General features: G+C 42.9%; 1 protein-coding gene across 1 annotated transcript; it reads right to left on the bottom strand.

Annotated features, from left to right (window-relative positions):
- Positions 1-5,040: 5,040 nt before the first annotated feature.
- Positions 5,041-8,167, bottom strand: LOC125583579 (probable E3 ubiquitin-protein ligase ARI16). The gene is made up of 3 exons (XM_048750752.1): positions 6,660-8,167; positions 5,765-6,578; positions 5,041-5,686 (listed from the first exon to the last, which is right to left on the bottom strand). The coding sequence occupies exons 2-3, from the start codon at positions 6,574-6,576 to the stop codon at positions 5,137-5,139; spliced, it is 1,362 nt and encodes a 453-aa protein (XP_048606709.1). The 5' UTR covers positions 6,577-6,578; positions 6,660-8,167; the 3' UTR covers positions 5,041-5,136.
- Positions 8,168-16,803: the final 8,636 nt, after the last annotated feature.

Raw genomic sequence — 16,803 nt, 5'->3', positions numbered from 1 at the left:
GTTTGTCATGCGAAAACTGACAGTGTGGGAAGGAAGAAGCTGGATGATAGGTCGAAAATCTTGGTTCATCTTGGGACTGAACCCGGTTCCAAGGCTTATCGCCTATTTGATCCCTTGAGTAGAAGAATTGTGGTCAGTCGGGATGTCATCTTCGAAGAAAACAGAGCATGGGACTGGAACAGAGAAACAGAACTCGAGACTGATCATAATACCTTCTCAGTTGCTGGCATGTTGAGAGATGTGGAAGAAGTTGATGTCAATCACGACCAAGAAGATGCGTCGCAGGAGCAGGAAGTGAACGAGAATGACGAGATGGAGGAGAACGAAGATGACAAAGAGAATGGAACTGAAAACCACGATCAACCTCAACCACGACGATCAACACGTACTACTACAAAGCCATCATACTTGGACGATTATATTCTTGTGGCCGAAATCGAGTGTGAAAGGCTGTTGATGATAATAAATGATGAACCATGGAATTTTAACGAAGCTAAAGGAATAAAGGTCTGGGTTGATGCATGCGAAGACGAGATTTTGTCGATAGAGAAGAATGATACTTGGGAGCTGGTCGATCTTCCTTTAGGAATAAAACCTATTGGTCTGAAGTGGGTTTTTAAGATTAAGAGAAACGCAGATGGGAGCATAAGCAAGTATAAAGCGCGATTGGTAGCAAAGGGGTATGTTCAGCGACATGGTGTTGACTACGATGAGGTTTTTGCTCCTGTGGCTCGCATAGAAACGATTCGTCTGATTATTGGTTTAGCATCAAGCAAAGGATGGGAGATACATCATCTCGATGTAAAGACTGCGTTTCTACACGGTGAGCTCAAGGAGGAAGTTTTCGTCGAGCAACCAGAAGGCTTTCTAGCTAAAGGAAAAGAAAACAAAGTCTATAAGCTAAAAAAAGCTCTTTATGGCTTGAAACAAGCTCCCAGGGCATGGAACACAAAGCTGAATCAGATTCTGTTGGAGTTTAAATTTCAAAGATGCTCCAAAGAGCCATCAGTATACAGAAAAAATGACAAGAAGGGTCTTCTCATTGTGGTGGTGTATGTAGACGATCTTCTTGTGACGGGAACATCATTGCAGTCAATCATCGAATTTAAGCGAGAGATGTCTTCAAAATTTGAGATGAGTGATCTTGGTAAGCTGACATACTACTTAGGAATTGAGGTACAGCAATATAGCGAAGGCATTGTGTTAAAACAAGAACGTTATGCTCAGAAAATACTCGAAGAAACAGGCATGGATGCCTGTAACCCGACACATATACCCATGGATATGAACGTGAGGCTTTCAAGATCACTCGAAGAAAGAAGCATTGATGAGACAGAATATAGAAGAAGCATAGGGTGTTTGCGATATCTACTTCATACACGGCCAGATTTGTCTTTCGCAGTTGGAGTATTGAGTAGATACATGCAAGATCCTAAAGAATCTCATGGTGCGGCATTAAAGCAAGTGCTACGTTATTTACGTGGAACTAGTACGCTTGGTCTTGTGTTTACTCGAACAAGGAGTCTCGATCTAATGGGGTTTCAGTGACAGTTCCCACAATGTTGATGATGACGACGGCAAAAGCACTACAGGGCATGTGTTTTATCTTAATAAAAGTCCAATATCATGGTGTTCACAGAAGCAAGAGATAGTTGCTTTGTCGTCATGTGAAGCGGAGTTCATGGCTGCAACTGAGGCAGCAAAACAAGCTATATGGTTGCAGGATCTATTGAGAGAAGTCGTTGGGCAATCAAACAAGAAGGTGACGATATATGTTGACAACAAGTCTGCTATCTCACTCTCTAAAAGTCCAGTTTTTTCATGGACGAAGCAAACATATACACCGAAGATTTCATTTTATACGAGAGTGTGTTGAGAACGAACAAGTGGATGTTGAGCATATTCCAGGAAGCGAACAACGAGCTGACATACTGACCAAGGCTCTTGGTAGAATCAAATTTGTGGAGATGAGGAAGCTTATTGGTGTTCAAGATGTGAGTGATGATGAGTTCAAGCTTAAGGGGGAGAATGTTGGGCTAAGCTTGAAGTAGCTTGGAGATCAAGCAATGTATTTCCTACCGAGTTATAGAATAGGAAATTATCTATTTGTGATTCCTAATGAGTTTAGGAAGTTATGAGTTATATATAAGGAGATGCATATGATGTTGCATAACTGATGAATTGTGAGCTTTAGTTTTTGAGTGAGTTTTCTAAAGCATTGAGAGATTAATAAAGTGATTGAGTTTGAGATATACTTTGTGTTCTTGAGGTTAGCGTTCTATACTGCAGCCTTGAACGAGTTCTACCGAAGAGAGAATTTAATGAATTGATGGACGTGATTTGCTCACCAGCAAGTCGAAAGGGAAGCAAAAGGTTCAAAGACAAAGATGATTGTTGTAGACTTAAGTTTAAAGAAAACACTTGATGAGTAGTAGTGTATAATGCCAAGCCCATTATATAGAAGAATCCTGAAAAAGTTATTGAAAACTTAGAAGAAAAATGGTTTGCGAATATTGAAACCACCTTTCCATGGTTGACTAGATGTTGGAGTTAGGTGAAGAGGAAATTCTCGTGCAAGTCTCATTTGGTACTGCCATTACTGAGAGATCAAGCGCCAGTGTCTATTAACTAGCAGATGGGAACGAGGAAGATGTAGTGGGAACAGAGAAGAGTAGTTGATCTAACGGCCACTCCTCTATCAGAAGTGTGGTTGACGTAACGGTCAAGGGACTTACAACCTCTTTCTTTGGGCCTAAGTTTTTTATATGGGCTGGTCAGATTACGACCCAAATAAGTCACTGGATATGAATCTGAAAATAATATGGAAGACTTGTTTTACCCTCATGTTACGTAGACAATGAAATTTTAAAAAAAAACGATTAACAATGGATTATGGACCAATAGTATAAGAAAATTCACTAGAGCGTCAAGAGTAAAAAAGAACAAACGTATCAATATCTCGAAGATGTTCAATTTGTCATGGTCAGTGCTGGTGTGATTAAGTGAGTATGGAACGGATATCTGGAATTTTTAAGGAATCCCTAGTTCGTTTCGCCATGTCCACAATTTTCTGAATTTTGTTTTGTAGAGTAATAAAAAAAGGAGAGAAAACGCTTTCTCATCTATCTAGAATCAAAAACTAAAATCCTAACTGCTGTTCAACTTACTTTCGTTTCTACTTTTCTGGCGCTTGGCGCCGTGAGAGGCACCTCGCCTCCACCTTTTTGCTCCTAACAATTCTTCATCCGTGGGTGAGATCCTTGATCAAACGCGAGTTGTGGGGTTTCTTGGTTCTCCGGTGGAGCTACGTCTGCGAGGCTCGGAGAGCAGGTGACTAGTTGCGGTGCTATGAGGATTAGTGCTGGTGACGATCTCTCTCTTCTCTCCTTCGTCTTGTGGTCTGCTTCGAGATCTGTGACGTGGTCGGTGAAGGAGCTACGGTGGTGATGAAGTTGTGGGTGTAGTGAAGTGAAGTGTGAACTCGTGGTGTGCTTTTGCTGGGTGTCTTCTGTGACTAAATTCTGCACGAGGACGGTAGATGTGAGGTCGGTGTTGCTCTCTGGCAATGAATCTAACCGAGGGTTCTCCTCTACCTCTCTCTTCATTAGCACTCATAGATGAAGTTGTTACTTTTCTTGATCGTCTGGACCTCTCTCCGTTAAGTTTTTAGAAACTCACTGTGGAAGTTTGCTGATTTGCAGTGAGGTGCTTCTCCTTCACACCGTGTGTTGCTGTTAAGATGCTTGAGTCTGAGGTATTCTGGTCCGTCTCTCTCCTCGAAGCGGTCTTGTATTTCTAAGGTTGTAAGCGGTGGTTCTCCAAGCGGAAGCAGCGGTCATGTACCCCGTAGCTAGGGTTTCCACCAACCGGTATGTTCTGGTTTCCACCAACTGGTATGTTCTAGTTTCTTTTGGTTATCTTGTTCAATTCATTTTGGTTAAGGCTCTCGATCAGGCTAAATTCTAGGATTATTGCTTAGGCCCACAGTACAAACCGGATTAGAGAAAATACTAAAAATTTTAAATTAATGCAACAAATTTTAGCAAAAAACAAATTTTTCATTTATTCCAGTCTGATATCATCCGAAAATCTGGTGTTTAAAAGACTGGTAAAATATAGATTTTTTTTACTAAATATTCAATTTGTTTCATAAAAATTAATATTTAATATAAAATAAAAGTACTTTAAAGTATATGTTAAAATTTTGTAATAATATAATTTTATATGCATGTATTTATAAGCATATAGATCATATCAGATTTTTTTAAATATTATTGTTTTATTTTATTTCTTGAATCTATGAATATCTGATTTTTTTGGATTAAACCTAAATCGATTACATTAACATATGAATTTCAGATATTTTGTCCACCCTAGTACAAGGTGTCTTATTTAGTCATCACTTCGATTGACAAGAAGTTTTTTCGTCTTCAATATTTACCTTTCTCGTCTTGTTCATGTTTGATGAGGTATTGATATTCAGAGCCAAAGGTCATGTGAGAGCTTATTTTTTTGAGAGCTCCATCAACCACAAGAGACCAATACAACTTCTGATTTAATTTTCTGGATTAGGCGGGAAAATATGATTTTCTAGATTTTGCGGCAAAACATGATTTTCCAATTTTGGTGGGAAAGTTTTCGGGATTTGGGTGGGAAACATGATTGTCTGGTTTTGGCGTGAAAACGTGATTTTGCTGTTTTATCAAGTTAAAGGTGCTTTTCCGTTTTTGAAGAGAAAATGCAATTATAATTTGAGCGGAAAAACATGATTTTCGGTTTTGAGGGAAAGTAAGATTTTTTGTTTTTGGTGAAAAATGTGATTTTCCGATTAAAAGTTTTATATAATCATTATAATATCTAATTTAATTAATTTATTTTAATATTAAAGGTATAAGTCTTTGGATTTTGAGATGCAAATGTAGCATCCAAACTCTATACTTTTTAGTATCCGAAATATCTAGGTATTCTAGATATTATAGATGCTGCATCTAGATGCTGATGCAATTGTGTCCAAACAACAACATCTGAATATGCAGGGTGGATACAAAAACGAACAGGTAGTTAATTATTCAAAAGTCTTCAAAGTACAAACACATTCAAATGATCCAGAGAAAATCTTATAAATTACATATGGAACTAAGTGTCAACCTGAATTTCAGGGAAACCACTTTCAAGAGTCTTGACATATTCATGGAAGTAGTTACCAGTGATTGTTGAACTGTCTGACAACTTGACCTTGAAGGAACTGAAATAACCAGATGTGGGAGCTTTATTCATCAACTCTTCGTGAGTCGCTATGTGCCTAAGAAGTGTCTTTGTAGCTTCTCCTCGAAGGTACTTCACATACTGCGTCTTGGCGCTTTGGTACATGGCTATGAAATATTCATAAGCACAGCTCCATTTCAATACAAGCCTACACTGGACCATAAGCAGAGATGCTTCCTTTACAGCATCAACGTCTCGCTCGTTAAAACTGCAGTTATCCGTCAGTCTTGGAACGCCGTTCTCCTCTATGGCTTTGAGATCCGACTTGGAATTCTCATACTCTTCAAGACATGTCTCCCACAGACGCAGGTAACGAGAATCGTCCACTTGTCTCATTGATAGCTGAAAAGAGAATTCAACACAATTCCATTTTCCGTTGTGCTCTTCCTCTGACCGAAAGCAGCGCCAACAGAAGCTACAACTGATCATTGTGAAACAATAAAGTGAGTTCTGATTTCAAAAATCAAAGAGATCTAAGTTTTAAGAGATGAGGGCAAACCTGCAGATACAAGTTATCATTCTCAAAACAGGGTCATCGGTCCTCTGCACGTGACAGTTGCAGTTAGGACAACGTTTGGTGTTTTCAAGGAGCCAAGCATTGCTCTTTAACGTATCCAAGGTGGAACTAAACCAAACAGAAGCATCCTTGCAGGTCACGGGTCGATGTGACTCGAGCGTGCAACTCCAACAGAATGTGTGACCACACAAACACACCACACCAAAGTCAAGAGAAGACTCATCATCTTCCAAGAGATCCTCATGAAGCTCAATGGCGTATTCGCAACCTGGCGCAGGACACCACTTGATCGATTCCTTGTTCGCCTCAACGAAAGATCCCAGAATGTATCTATCGTACATCATCTTCACAGCTGGTTCTGTGAGTTTCTCAATCGTATCGGGTCCAACAGGAGCAACACAGTCTGGGTTAGGGCAAAGGACTCTCTCTTCCTCCTCCGTCTTCCTCTCCAGAAGGTTGTTGAGATGACTTTTCCAACAAGTTTCAGAAAACTCGTGTGAACAAAAGGGTGTGGAGACCAGATTTTCATGACCTGCGAAAGAAGACACAGAATCGCTTTCTTGACACGAACTGAAAACTTTAACCAAACCTAAGTCCGAGAGGAGTTTCTCCTTGTCGTCGCCCAAACGGTCTGAAGCCTTGAACGAGTTCCAACGGAGAGAGATTAGGATTAAGGTTGCATCAGATTTGGACAGCAAGAAGACTTCCGAGATCTGGTTGATTTCACTCGTCATCTTCTCACCAACTTCATTTGTTGTAAGAACAGAGTACACTCTCTGACCATCGGTTTCCATAGCTGAAGAAAATAACAAACTTATGAACAACATAAAAGACGCAAAGAAAAGTCTCTGTGAATTGATGTACGTGATTTTCTTACCAGCTAGCTAATCGAAGGGGAAGCAACTCAGAGGTTCAAAGACAAAGATGATTGTAGACTTAGAAAACGCTCTCTTGATGAGTAGTGTATCAAGCCAAGCTCATTATATAGAAGAATCCTGAATAAGTTAATTTTTTATATTTGTCGATAAATGTAAAATTGAAAGTTATCAAATTCAATCATAAATCTCTGATATGTGGTTAAGAAAACAGATAAAATTTAGTAATCATATTCAAAAGATATCATCGTGAAATTGTGAAAGACTTATTTCATTTAGTCCTAAACAATATAGTCTAATGACGCGTGTCGATAAATGTAAAATTATACATTATCATATTCTATCATAAAATCTCTGATATGTGGTTAAGAAAACAGATAAAATTTAGTAATTATATCCAAAAGATATCATCAAGAAATTGAGACAAAATTACTTCATTTAGTCCTAAATAATAACCTATCGATTATTGACGCGTGTCGATAATAGTAAAACTATACATTATCATATTCCATCATAAAATCTCTGATATGTGGTTAAGAAAACAGATAAAATTTGCTAATCATATCCAAAAGATATCATAAGAGATCGTGAAAATAAATTACTTCATTTAGTCCTAAGTAATATAACCTAACGATTATTGACGCGTGTCTATATCTATTTTATTGAAAATAATTAAATTACAAATAGCTGACAGAAAAATAGATTACAAATTAAACACTATATTTTCTCAAAACTCTATATAAATATGATATGTGATTACGAAATAGAAAAATTCATGATAATATTATCCAATAAAACAAAAGTTATGCGCTTAAGAAAATCAAATATATAAAATAGTGAGTTATAATATTTATAAGCATATATAGAAGAATCCTGAAAAAAGTTAATTTTATATATTAAAAATTGGGGCTTTGTTAATTTATGCTTAAGAAATTTAATGATAGTTAATATAAGTTGACGATTTTTGACATGTGTCGATAAATGTAAAATTACACGTTATCAAATTCTATCGTAAATCTCTGATATGTGGTTAAGAAAACAGATAAAATTTAGTAATCATATCTAAAATATATCATGAAGAAATTGTGACAAACTTACTTCATTTAGTCCTAAATAATATAACCTAGCAATTATTGACGCGTGTTGATATATGTAAAACTATACATTATCTTATTCCATAATAAAATCTTTAATATGTGGTTAAGAAAACAGATAAAATTTGCAAATCATATCCAAAAATATCATAAGAGACGTGAAAACAAATTACTTCATTTAGTCCTAAGTAATATAACCTAACAATTATTGACATGTGTCTATATCTATTTCTTAGAAAATAATAATTAGATTAAAAATAGCTAACAAAAAATTAGATTACAAATTAAATACTATATATTTTATAAAAACTCTATAAAATTATGTTTATGTGGTTACGAAATAGAAAAATTCATGATAACATTATCCAATAAAAAAAAGTTATATGCTTAAAAAATCAAATATATAAAATAGTGAATTATAGTATTTGTTAGCATGAAAATTATGAGTGTAATTGTACAATTCTCTCTCTCTCTCTCTCTCTCTCTCTCTCTCTCTCTCTCTCTCTCTCTCTCTCTCTCTCTCTCTCTCCATCCACTTCCTCCTCTTTACCACTATCATTACCTATCTCAACAAATAATGGCGACCATGAATTTCATTTCCCAAATAATGGCGGATGGCCGAGCTGGTCGCGCGTTTGATCCAGCTCGGCCATCCGCCGAACTGGACTGTTTTTTTTAGTTCCAGGGTTCGTCTCTCTTTGAAACTTACACTCGGGAACTTTTGCCGAGAGTGTATCGAGAAGGTCTTCGCGAGGAAATGTGATTTTAGACGTTGATATCGAGATAACCGTTTTTGACCCCAACAGTTAGCCCCCCAGCTTGTAAGTTTTGAGTTAAAATCTTGCGGGCAAGTGATGGTGTCGGCGCCTGAGGTCGAAATTCAGCCATCGGGTTCCTCTACGACTCCGGCTCGTGCCGTTGATGCCGGACCGGCTCACGAGTCGATGCCTCCTCCGCCAGCCAAGAGAGAGATTGTCTTAGGGCTGCCTGCTCTGAGCACGACTCTGGCTGCTGTGCCGAAGAGTCGCAAGAGGCCGAGTGCTAACCCGGACGCGGCCAAGAGGAAGAGATGCGACATCGCGCTAAGGTCCGTTTGTCGCAAAGAACTTCTCTCTCTCTCTTAGTGCGTGCGTGCTCGATTTTTGTCTTTGCAGTTTGTTTTGCTGATTGACGGGATGATCAGCGAGTGTGGATCGGAGGTCAAGCGTCTTGCTAAGGAATTGGAGGAGTCGAGAGAGAATTCCTCGCAGCTCGAAGAAAAGTTGAAGGTCATCGAGGATGCTCATTCCCTCTAAGAGGCTCGGTTTGAGTCTAGGATCGGTGAGCTTGAGCGGGATCTTGGGAAGACCGCGAGCTCTTTGATTAAGGCGAAAGATGCAAAGGCATCCAAGTCTTCGGAGCTGCGTCGGCTAAAGCGCAAGGTTAAGAGTGGAGAGGGATCAATGGTTTGCGCGATTAGAGAGGTCAAGGAGGCCATGCGCGCTGAGTTCCAGATCCGTTTGTCGAAGATTGCCGATTCCCTTGACTCCTTGGTGGCCGTTCACGTTAGGGATTTGGCCTTGGCGGGAGTCAAGGAGGGACGAACGAGGTCGGTGAAGCGTCTCAGTCTCCGCGAGCCGAAGAGGCCGCGCTTTCTGTCCGCAGAGCTGAGCCGGTTGACGCAGAAGGAGACTTGGACCTGATTCTCGCGGGCCTGAAGTCCGAGTGCGTCCTTCCTTCCTGCTCAGGTGAGCCCGTGGGTCAGGATCCCGCAGCCGTGGTTCAGGATCCCGCAGCCGAGGACGCAGGAGGGAGCATGGCTCCGAACCCAAAAGGGGTGATTGGCGAAGGTGATGCTCCGCGTGCGGAGGATGATTGAGTTTATAGTGTTGCGTTTTGTCTTTATGTTTTTGTTCCGGCCAGGTATGGCCGTGTTTTTATCTTGGGACTGGCCGCTTGTGGCTTTGAATCCCCGTCGCTTCTGCGACTTTTAAATGAAACTTAGTTTTTGCGTTTTTAAGATCTTATGGAGTATTTGTATGGGTGTAGAGGGAAGACTACGAGTTGTCATCTCGTAGGCTAACTCTGGGGTGCTGCTATATCCGTGGTCTGTTTCGAGAGTTTTCCGTAGTGCAAAGACTCGCGGAATTTCTGAAGATGCACGAATACTAGCCAAGAGACAAATTCTGGAATCTCGTATCAGGGTGTTTGATACTATGCCTAGAGCTGTTAGAGACCAGTGTGCTGGGTTTAAGGTAAGACCTAGATCTAATCACGGCTTTAGGGGGTGCAATAACTACTTCGACTTACATTTTTCGTATCGTTTTTGGCCTGATTCCATCCCGCTTTAAAGTTCGCGATATGTTCTCGGCTTACGTGACTTGTATGGTAGGAGTCGAGCATCTCTTCGAGGACAATTTTTAAGTCTCCCGAAAGTGCTGACCAAAATTTTGATTTTTTTTGTTTTTGTATACCGCTGTTACCCTTGTGTCGGGTGTACGAGAGCTATCTCTATGAGACAACTTTGTCTGTTTGGGACGTTGAGAGTTTGTCGTGATCAGCAACAAACTTATCGGTAGATATTACTGTTTTAGATTCTTCGCGAAGGATATGTGTTAAGAAGGGATGTGCGTTTTATAGTCGTGAACAAACTGTTTTTAAAGTAAGCATTCCCTTTCCGGAAATTTCTTGACGAAAAAGAGCCCTTCGAGTGTTAGGGGATTTTTGTGTAGGATCTTTTAGAGTACTACGGAACAATGGATGAGCTGATATTTAGTATAGATTTTAGAGTAGTAAAAGAGATTATGACTTGAATAAGCGTTTATTAGATCAAACTAGAAGAGATTACAAAGTATTGAGTAAGAAACCCTAGTCTAGCAGTCTAATTCTAGCCTTCAAGTCTAAAAGAGTTGATCCCTTGTTATAGGGTTTGAGTTCCCCTTATATATTTATCTATAGGTCGGTTATTGTCGGTTGGAGTAGATGGAAGTCTTCCATATTCAGAGATATGGAAGGTTCTCCTTATCGGCAATTTTCCTTTTCTTGGAGCTGGAGGCGGTTCCTGGAACCGATACTGGGGTACCCGATACTGGGGATCCTGAGCGTTCCTAAAACAGGGACCTGGAGGTCCGGGTCCTGCCTAGGGTCTGGAGGAAAGTAGTACCTGAGTATTTTTTTCCCCAACAGTTTGCCCCTTATTTCTCGATTTCGTCATCGATTTCTAGGAATAACCTGTGCACTCAAGTCAATTGGGGTTGCTCATTCTCAGCAGGTATCCCTCGGGCAGGACATCGTTCCAGGAGCTCGTCTTTTGGGTTCTTCGTAGGCTGGAATTTCTTCTTCGGACCCAAGTGAGAGATGGTTTCTCTGTAGAGGACCCAGCCTTGGTAGTGTTTCTTCAGGTTCTTTGAATCTGCCATGGAGGACAGAGTCTGGAGTTTCGACGATCTCTTCTGGAGATTCTTGAGATCCGATATCTTGAAGAGAACATCTCTGGCCTTTATTCCTTTTCACAAAGTTTCCTTTCTCGCGGCGTATTCTTTTTTTCGCGAAGATCGTCCTTTCCTTTTTTTCTAGGCCTGGCTACTTTTGAGGATCTTCCAGAATATCGGACAATATGAATGTTTCCTTTTTCCAGCTCTAGAGGAAGAGAAACTTGGTGTATATAAAGGTTTGCAACGCATTTGAGTAGCTCCAACTCGTCTTGAGCTTCTGATCTTCTGAGATGAATCCCGATACCCCAACTTTCCCGTCTTCGTTCCTGGGTGGACGTACAAGACCGCGTCGTCTCTCCACCGACCCTTTCTCATCTCCTACCTCTGTCTGGAGAGAGATTTCGGAAGCTGATAATTAGGCAGTTCCGATGGCACCCCTGAGGCAGCGTTGCTCCTACTTCCTCGATGATGGCCCGCGTTCCGAGATCCAGGAGGAAAGCCTTATCAATATCCGGAAGAAGTTTGCGATTCCTCCCTTGGTTGTGATGAGATGTCCTTCCGAGTTTGAACGGGCTCCGGATGGAGGATCTGATGAGATAGCCATCTATGAAGCGTATCTGGAGGCCGGTTTCCGAGTTGGCGTCCCCTCTATTGTTGCCAAGGTGTCTTTATTCTTTGTCTTCTGTCCTTCTCAGCTTACTCCCCTGACCTGGAGAACTCTAATGGCTATTCAAGTTCTTGGGGAAATTCATGGCTTTGTCGTAGGAGTACATGAGATCTTGTACTCCTACTATTTCGCTCCATTGGTGAGCAAGCCGGGATTCTATCACCTTCGGTCTCGCGATGGTACTCCTTTGGTAGAGGAGCCTTCAAGGGGAATTAAGGGTAACTATCCTATTGGAGATGATTGGGGAAAACGGTATTTATTTGTGAAGATTCCAGGATCGTCTCCATATCCTTCGTTTTGGCGTATCGTGGGTAAGCTACTTTCTTCGTCTTGTGTTTGCCGCTTTTCCGGAACTGATGTTTTACTATGATGACAGATGTAGCTCATCCAGTGTCTTTCATCGGGGAGGTAGTGGTGAAGCTCGTGTTGGGAGTTCCTCAATGATTCCGGTGGGTGAACTTCCTGATGAGCAAGGAGGCTCTACGCCATAGTCGTGTATGGGGTGAGATTCCGTTCTTTGGTTTCTTCTTGCTGCCATTTCTTCTTCTAATTTTTCGTGCTGTCTTTCTTCAGGGAACGTTGCGAGGCTTTCGGTTTCGATTATCTATGATGAGTATAAAAAGGCAAGGATCCGAAAGAGACGACCCTTTTATACTCCTCCCCCAATATTGGTTAGAGCTGCTTCATCGGTCTCTGATCCTTCTTTCGTTCCTCTGGCTGGTAACGAAGCTCCACCCGCTCGTATCTCTCCTATGGCTGTTCATAAGAGATTGCTCACCGAATTTTTTTTCCTTCGTAACCAAGTGCGGGGTATGGCGTTCCATAGGAACCAATCTGACCTCCGGGCGAGAGCTACGGCTAGATGGGAGCTTATGAAGGAGTGGCTGGAGAAGAAAGTTGATCACTGGAATCCGGAAGAAGAATATCGTCGTTACCTATTCTGGGCTGAAGGAGTTGACCAGCTGATGACAGGAGGACCGGTTCAAGCAGCTACCTCGGGATCTGCAGCGTGATCGCGATACTCGGCAAATCCGTTTTTTGAATGTTTTAGAGACGCGTTTTTTCTTTTTATGCTGGTGTTTTGAGCTTTTTACTTTTGAGTAATGTCTTCTACCGTTTCGAACGTTGATCCTTTGCGGTCCCTTTTTAAGAGATTGTTGCTTTTGACTCCTTTCGTGTGTTCAATTGATTCTTTAGCCCCTACTTTGCGTGTTGAATCGTTTCTTGGTGGGAATTACTCCTGATTCCTGGGGGCTGTGTGGCTTTTTTTGGGAGAATTCGGGGTTCCGGTCGGCTTTGGACCTTGAAGTATATGGGTTCCTGGGACCGACCCCTGGAATCCTAGCATGATTATGGACCTTGGGTCCGTATTTTATAGGTATTTGGACCTTGAGGTCTTTCAAGATTTCGAGAGTTCTTGGGATTTCTCGTGAAAGTTTTGTTAGAGGGCCTGTGGGGCTGGATCCGGGTTTCGTGTTAACCCGGAATTATAGTTTTTGCAGGGACCGTATTCCGCCTCCATAGGAGAGACTACTACCGGTACCTGTTGGGATTTTGCATTCTACCGCTCGAAAGCGGGTCACTATCGAGTTCCCGTGCTGCATGCTGCTTCTGCAGAAGCCACTATCAGACTTATTAAAGTTTTGCTGGTGTGGATGAAAATCCAAGTGCCAGACTTTACCACTCTCCACGTCTGGTCAAGCAGTCGAGTGCTCCCTGTATGTCATAGTACTTTGGCACTTATATAGCGTCCCCTATATTGTATAGCCTGGAGCGTTTTAATACATGTACTTGCGCGTATTGTTTTTTTGGACCCCGATATGCCTTAGGCTATACAGGGGTTTTAGGTTGTATCGACAGCATACTCAGGTTTGCGCAGACCCATTCCTGCTTTATGTCTCATACCCATTTGTTTTCACGTGAAATACCCCGTGTCAGTGAGGTTAAGCTGGGATTCGAAGGTTTCGTGGAACCTGATCCAGCCCTATATGCCCCTTTAAGTATTGTGGCTTTCCTACTACTTTTATTGTCGGAACTATTTCATTATATAAGCTTTTGTCCGGAGACTCTTAGCATACATATAAGTAGGAAACCAAAATTCTTAAACAATAGATAATAGAGTAATATAAATCGAGATCCGGGGATCCTAATATAGAATAGTAGGTTGCAAGGTGTTCCAAATAGGTAGACTACGTTTTACCTTTTCTTTTTGATAGTTCGTGGACTCTGTCCTGTCGTAGAACCTCGTCCCCTTGTTGGGAGGTCTCCGTATCAGCTTGCTCATCATGGCTCCTGGTCGTATGCCATCGGTTAGGTTGGTCCCAGGCCGACAGCTTGGCGTTTCCTCGGATGATGAGCCTCGGGGTTGTGCATAATGCAGAGAGGGTTCCTCCTTCCATCGTCTGGGGGATAGCCAGTCGGGGATCGAGTACTCCAGGTGGTTTCTCTACTATTTTTCTCCCTGGGCTTATCGGGTTCTCTTCTGACCTATGGGTCCTTGCATTGCTCGTAGGTTGAGCTTGCCCCAGGGACCTTATACTGATAGCTATTTTCTACGGGACCTTGGGGGGGGGGGGGGGGGGTTAGAGATCTTCTGCCCTGGCGCATGGATGATCCTGATTTGAGGTGCGTGCCCCTCCTTTGGAAAGGCCGAGGTGTCGTCAGGGATTTAGGATTCCTTGGACTGGGTCCTCATTTTCCCCGAGTGGTCCTTTACGGGGAAAATGAGGTATCTCATCCTGCTTCTTGGTACTCCTTATCTGCCCGGAGTTTTCGGGGTGCCGAGGTATCTGATAACATGTGGAGATGACGCATGCGGACCGTCGCCCTCTCCGAGCTGGGATGTGAAGCTTCTCTGGGCCGAACCTGCTGGAGCTTATGAGTTTAACGCGGATCCTCGACCCTGAACTCTTCCTTGGGGTTATCGTTGCGGGGATCCGGTTCTTAAGGTATGATGCTTCGCATCCGGGCCTTGAATCAAAAGGACTCTGGGTTTTGACTACCTCTGAACTAGCTCGATTTGAATCCAAAAGAGACCATGCAAAGTGGTCGATGTTAAGCCGGGGAGAATTCCTCGGCCTCCTTTTCTCGTTTCTGACTCGTCGCGTACCTTTCCTGTTGTTAGTCTGTGGTCCCAATATGTGTGGAGCTCGGGACCCACGCTGTAATTCCTATAAGACCTTTGTCTTCCCCTTTAAGATGGTCTGGTAGCAGGACCGAGAATTTTCTTGATCACCCCTGACGGCCTTGATGCCCCAGGGAGTTGGGAACTTCACCATTTGATGGAGAGTCGAGGGGACAGCTCCCATATCATGGATCCAGGGTCTTCCCAAGATCATGTTGTAGGATGATTGGCAGTCGACGAGGAGGAACTTAGTTGACATGTTGATTCCTTCAGCATAGACTGGAAGATCCACTTCACCGGCGGTTTGCTTCAGCTCTCCGCTGAATCTCACGAGTGAGGTTATCCTCCTTGTTAAGGCACTTTCGTCCAATCCCGGGTCCTGATAGGCGGTCTGGAAGATGATGTTGCTGGAGCTTCCGTTATCTACTAGGATCCTCCTTACCAAGCAGTTTGCTACGGTAAGCCTTTTCTTTCTCCTTTGCCGTGAAGCTTATTTCGTCTGATCCCAAGAGTAGCCGTTTTGATTTGGACGTCTCCAGGCCAAGTTTGGCGTTTCGCGTGCTCTTCTTTGCGGCTGCATAGCTTATGCTGCTTATCTCCGAACCTCCGGATATGACATAGATCACTCGGTCATGTCGAGGTGGTGATGCGGGCTTGGTTTCAGCAGATTTCCTGGGTGTCTCCTTGCTTAGGAGGTTCTTCGTTTTTTCTGAGAGGAATTACCGGAGATATCCCTTTTGGATGAGCTCGTTTACTTCGATCTTTAATGCGATGCAGTCCTCCGTCTTGTGACCAAGGTCGCGGTGGAACTCACACCAGAGGTCGGGGTTCCGGAAGGAATCAGGTGCCCTCATCTTCGGGGGCCATTTAACCTGTTGACCCATCTGCCTTAGGGCGTTGATTAGCTCTGGTTGGGATATAGACAAGTGTGAGATATCTGGCCAGATAGACACCGACATCCCTTCCGCTCTCTCTAGTGGACGGCTCATGTACCTGCCCCGGTTCCTGCCTCCTTGGTCTTTCGTGGGTTTCTGGGAGGACCTCTCGTCTCGATCATTTCGGTCTTGCCTGGTTGCTTGTTTCTGCTGAGTCCTAGCACGGCTTGCGACTTCTTCCTCCCATTTTACCTGGGCCCAGGCTCGGGATAATACGTCTTCCATATTTTTACACTGATACTTGGTCAGTTCCTTGTAGAGATCCCCGTCTGGGAGCAGACCTCTTTTGAAGGCTGAGATTGCTGTGGTGACGTTGCATTCAGGAATCGATACCTTTTCCTGATTGAAGAGAGCTATGTAATCGCGAAGGGGTTCGACCCGATGCTGGAGGATTGCGTAGAGGTGGTCCGAGGTTTTCTCCAGGTTCCGGCTACTTGCGAACTGCTCCACGAACCCATCGCTGAGAGTTGCGAACGAAGATATGGATCCGATGTGTAGATTAATGTACCAGTGCAACGCGGGTCCGATCAGGGTTGAGTCGAATCACTTACACATGGTGGCCTCGTGGAACTCCCTAGGGATTGCTACAGCTAGCATCCGTTGCTTGTACTGAGCGATGTGGTCGTCTGGGTCGCCGGTGCCGTTATACATCTTTATGTTGGGGAAGGAGAACTTTCTCGGCATCACGATCAGGGCAATGCTGTCTGTGAAAGGAGTATCGGCGTAAGAACCGAGATTATTTTTCCGAATCGGATGTGCCACCCCGGGGAGCCTTTCTACCATAAATTGCATGGCGTCGAGCTTCTTGGAGAACATCTGCTCCAGATAGGTGGTCAATGAGGACTGCAATGCTGCGGCTCCTTCGGATGTTTCCTTCTCGCAGTCTGGCTCGGAGTAGCTGGATATTGTTTCA

Source organism: Brassica napus, chromosome C3, assembly GCF_020379485.1.
Source record: "Brassica napus cultivar Da-Ae chromosome C3, Da-Ae, whole genome shotgun sequence".
Taxonomy (NCBI): domain Eukaryota; kingdom Viridiplantae; phylum Streptophyta; class Magnoliopsida; order Brassicales; family Brassicaceae; genus Brassica; species Brassica napus.
Note: the sequence above shows the minus strand (reverse complement) of the source record. Positions and strands in the feature narration are given on the sequence as shown.

Coding starts and splice junctions, on each gene's coding strand:
- LOC125583579 (XM_048750752.1), bottom strand. CDS start 6,576: ATGGAAACCGATGGTCAGAGAGTGTACTCTGTTCTTACAACAAATGAA. Junction 5,687..5,764: donor ATGATAACTTGTATCTGCAG/GTTTGCCCTCAT, acceptor CACAATGATCAG/TTGTAGCTTCTGTTGGCGCT.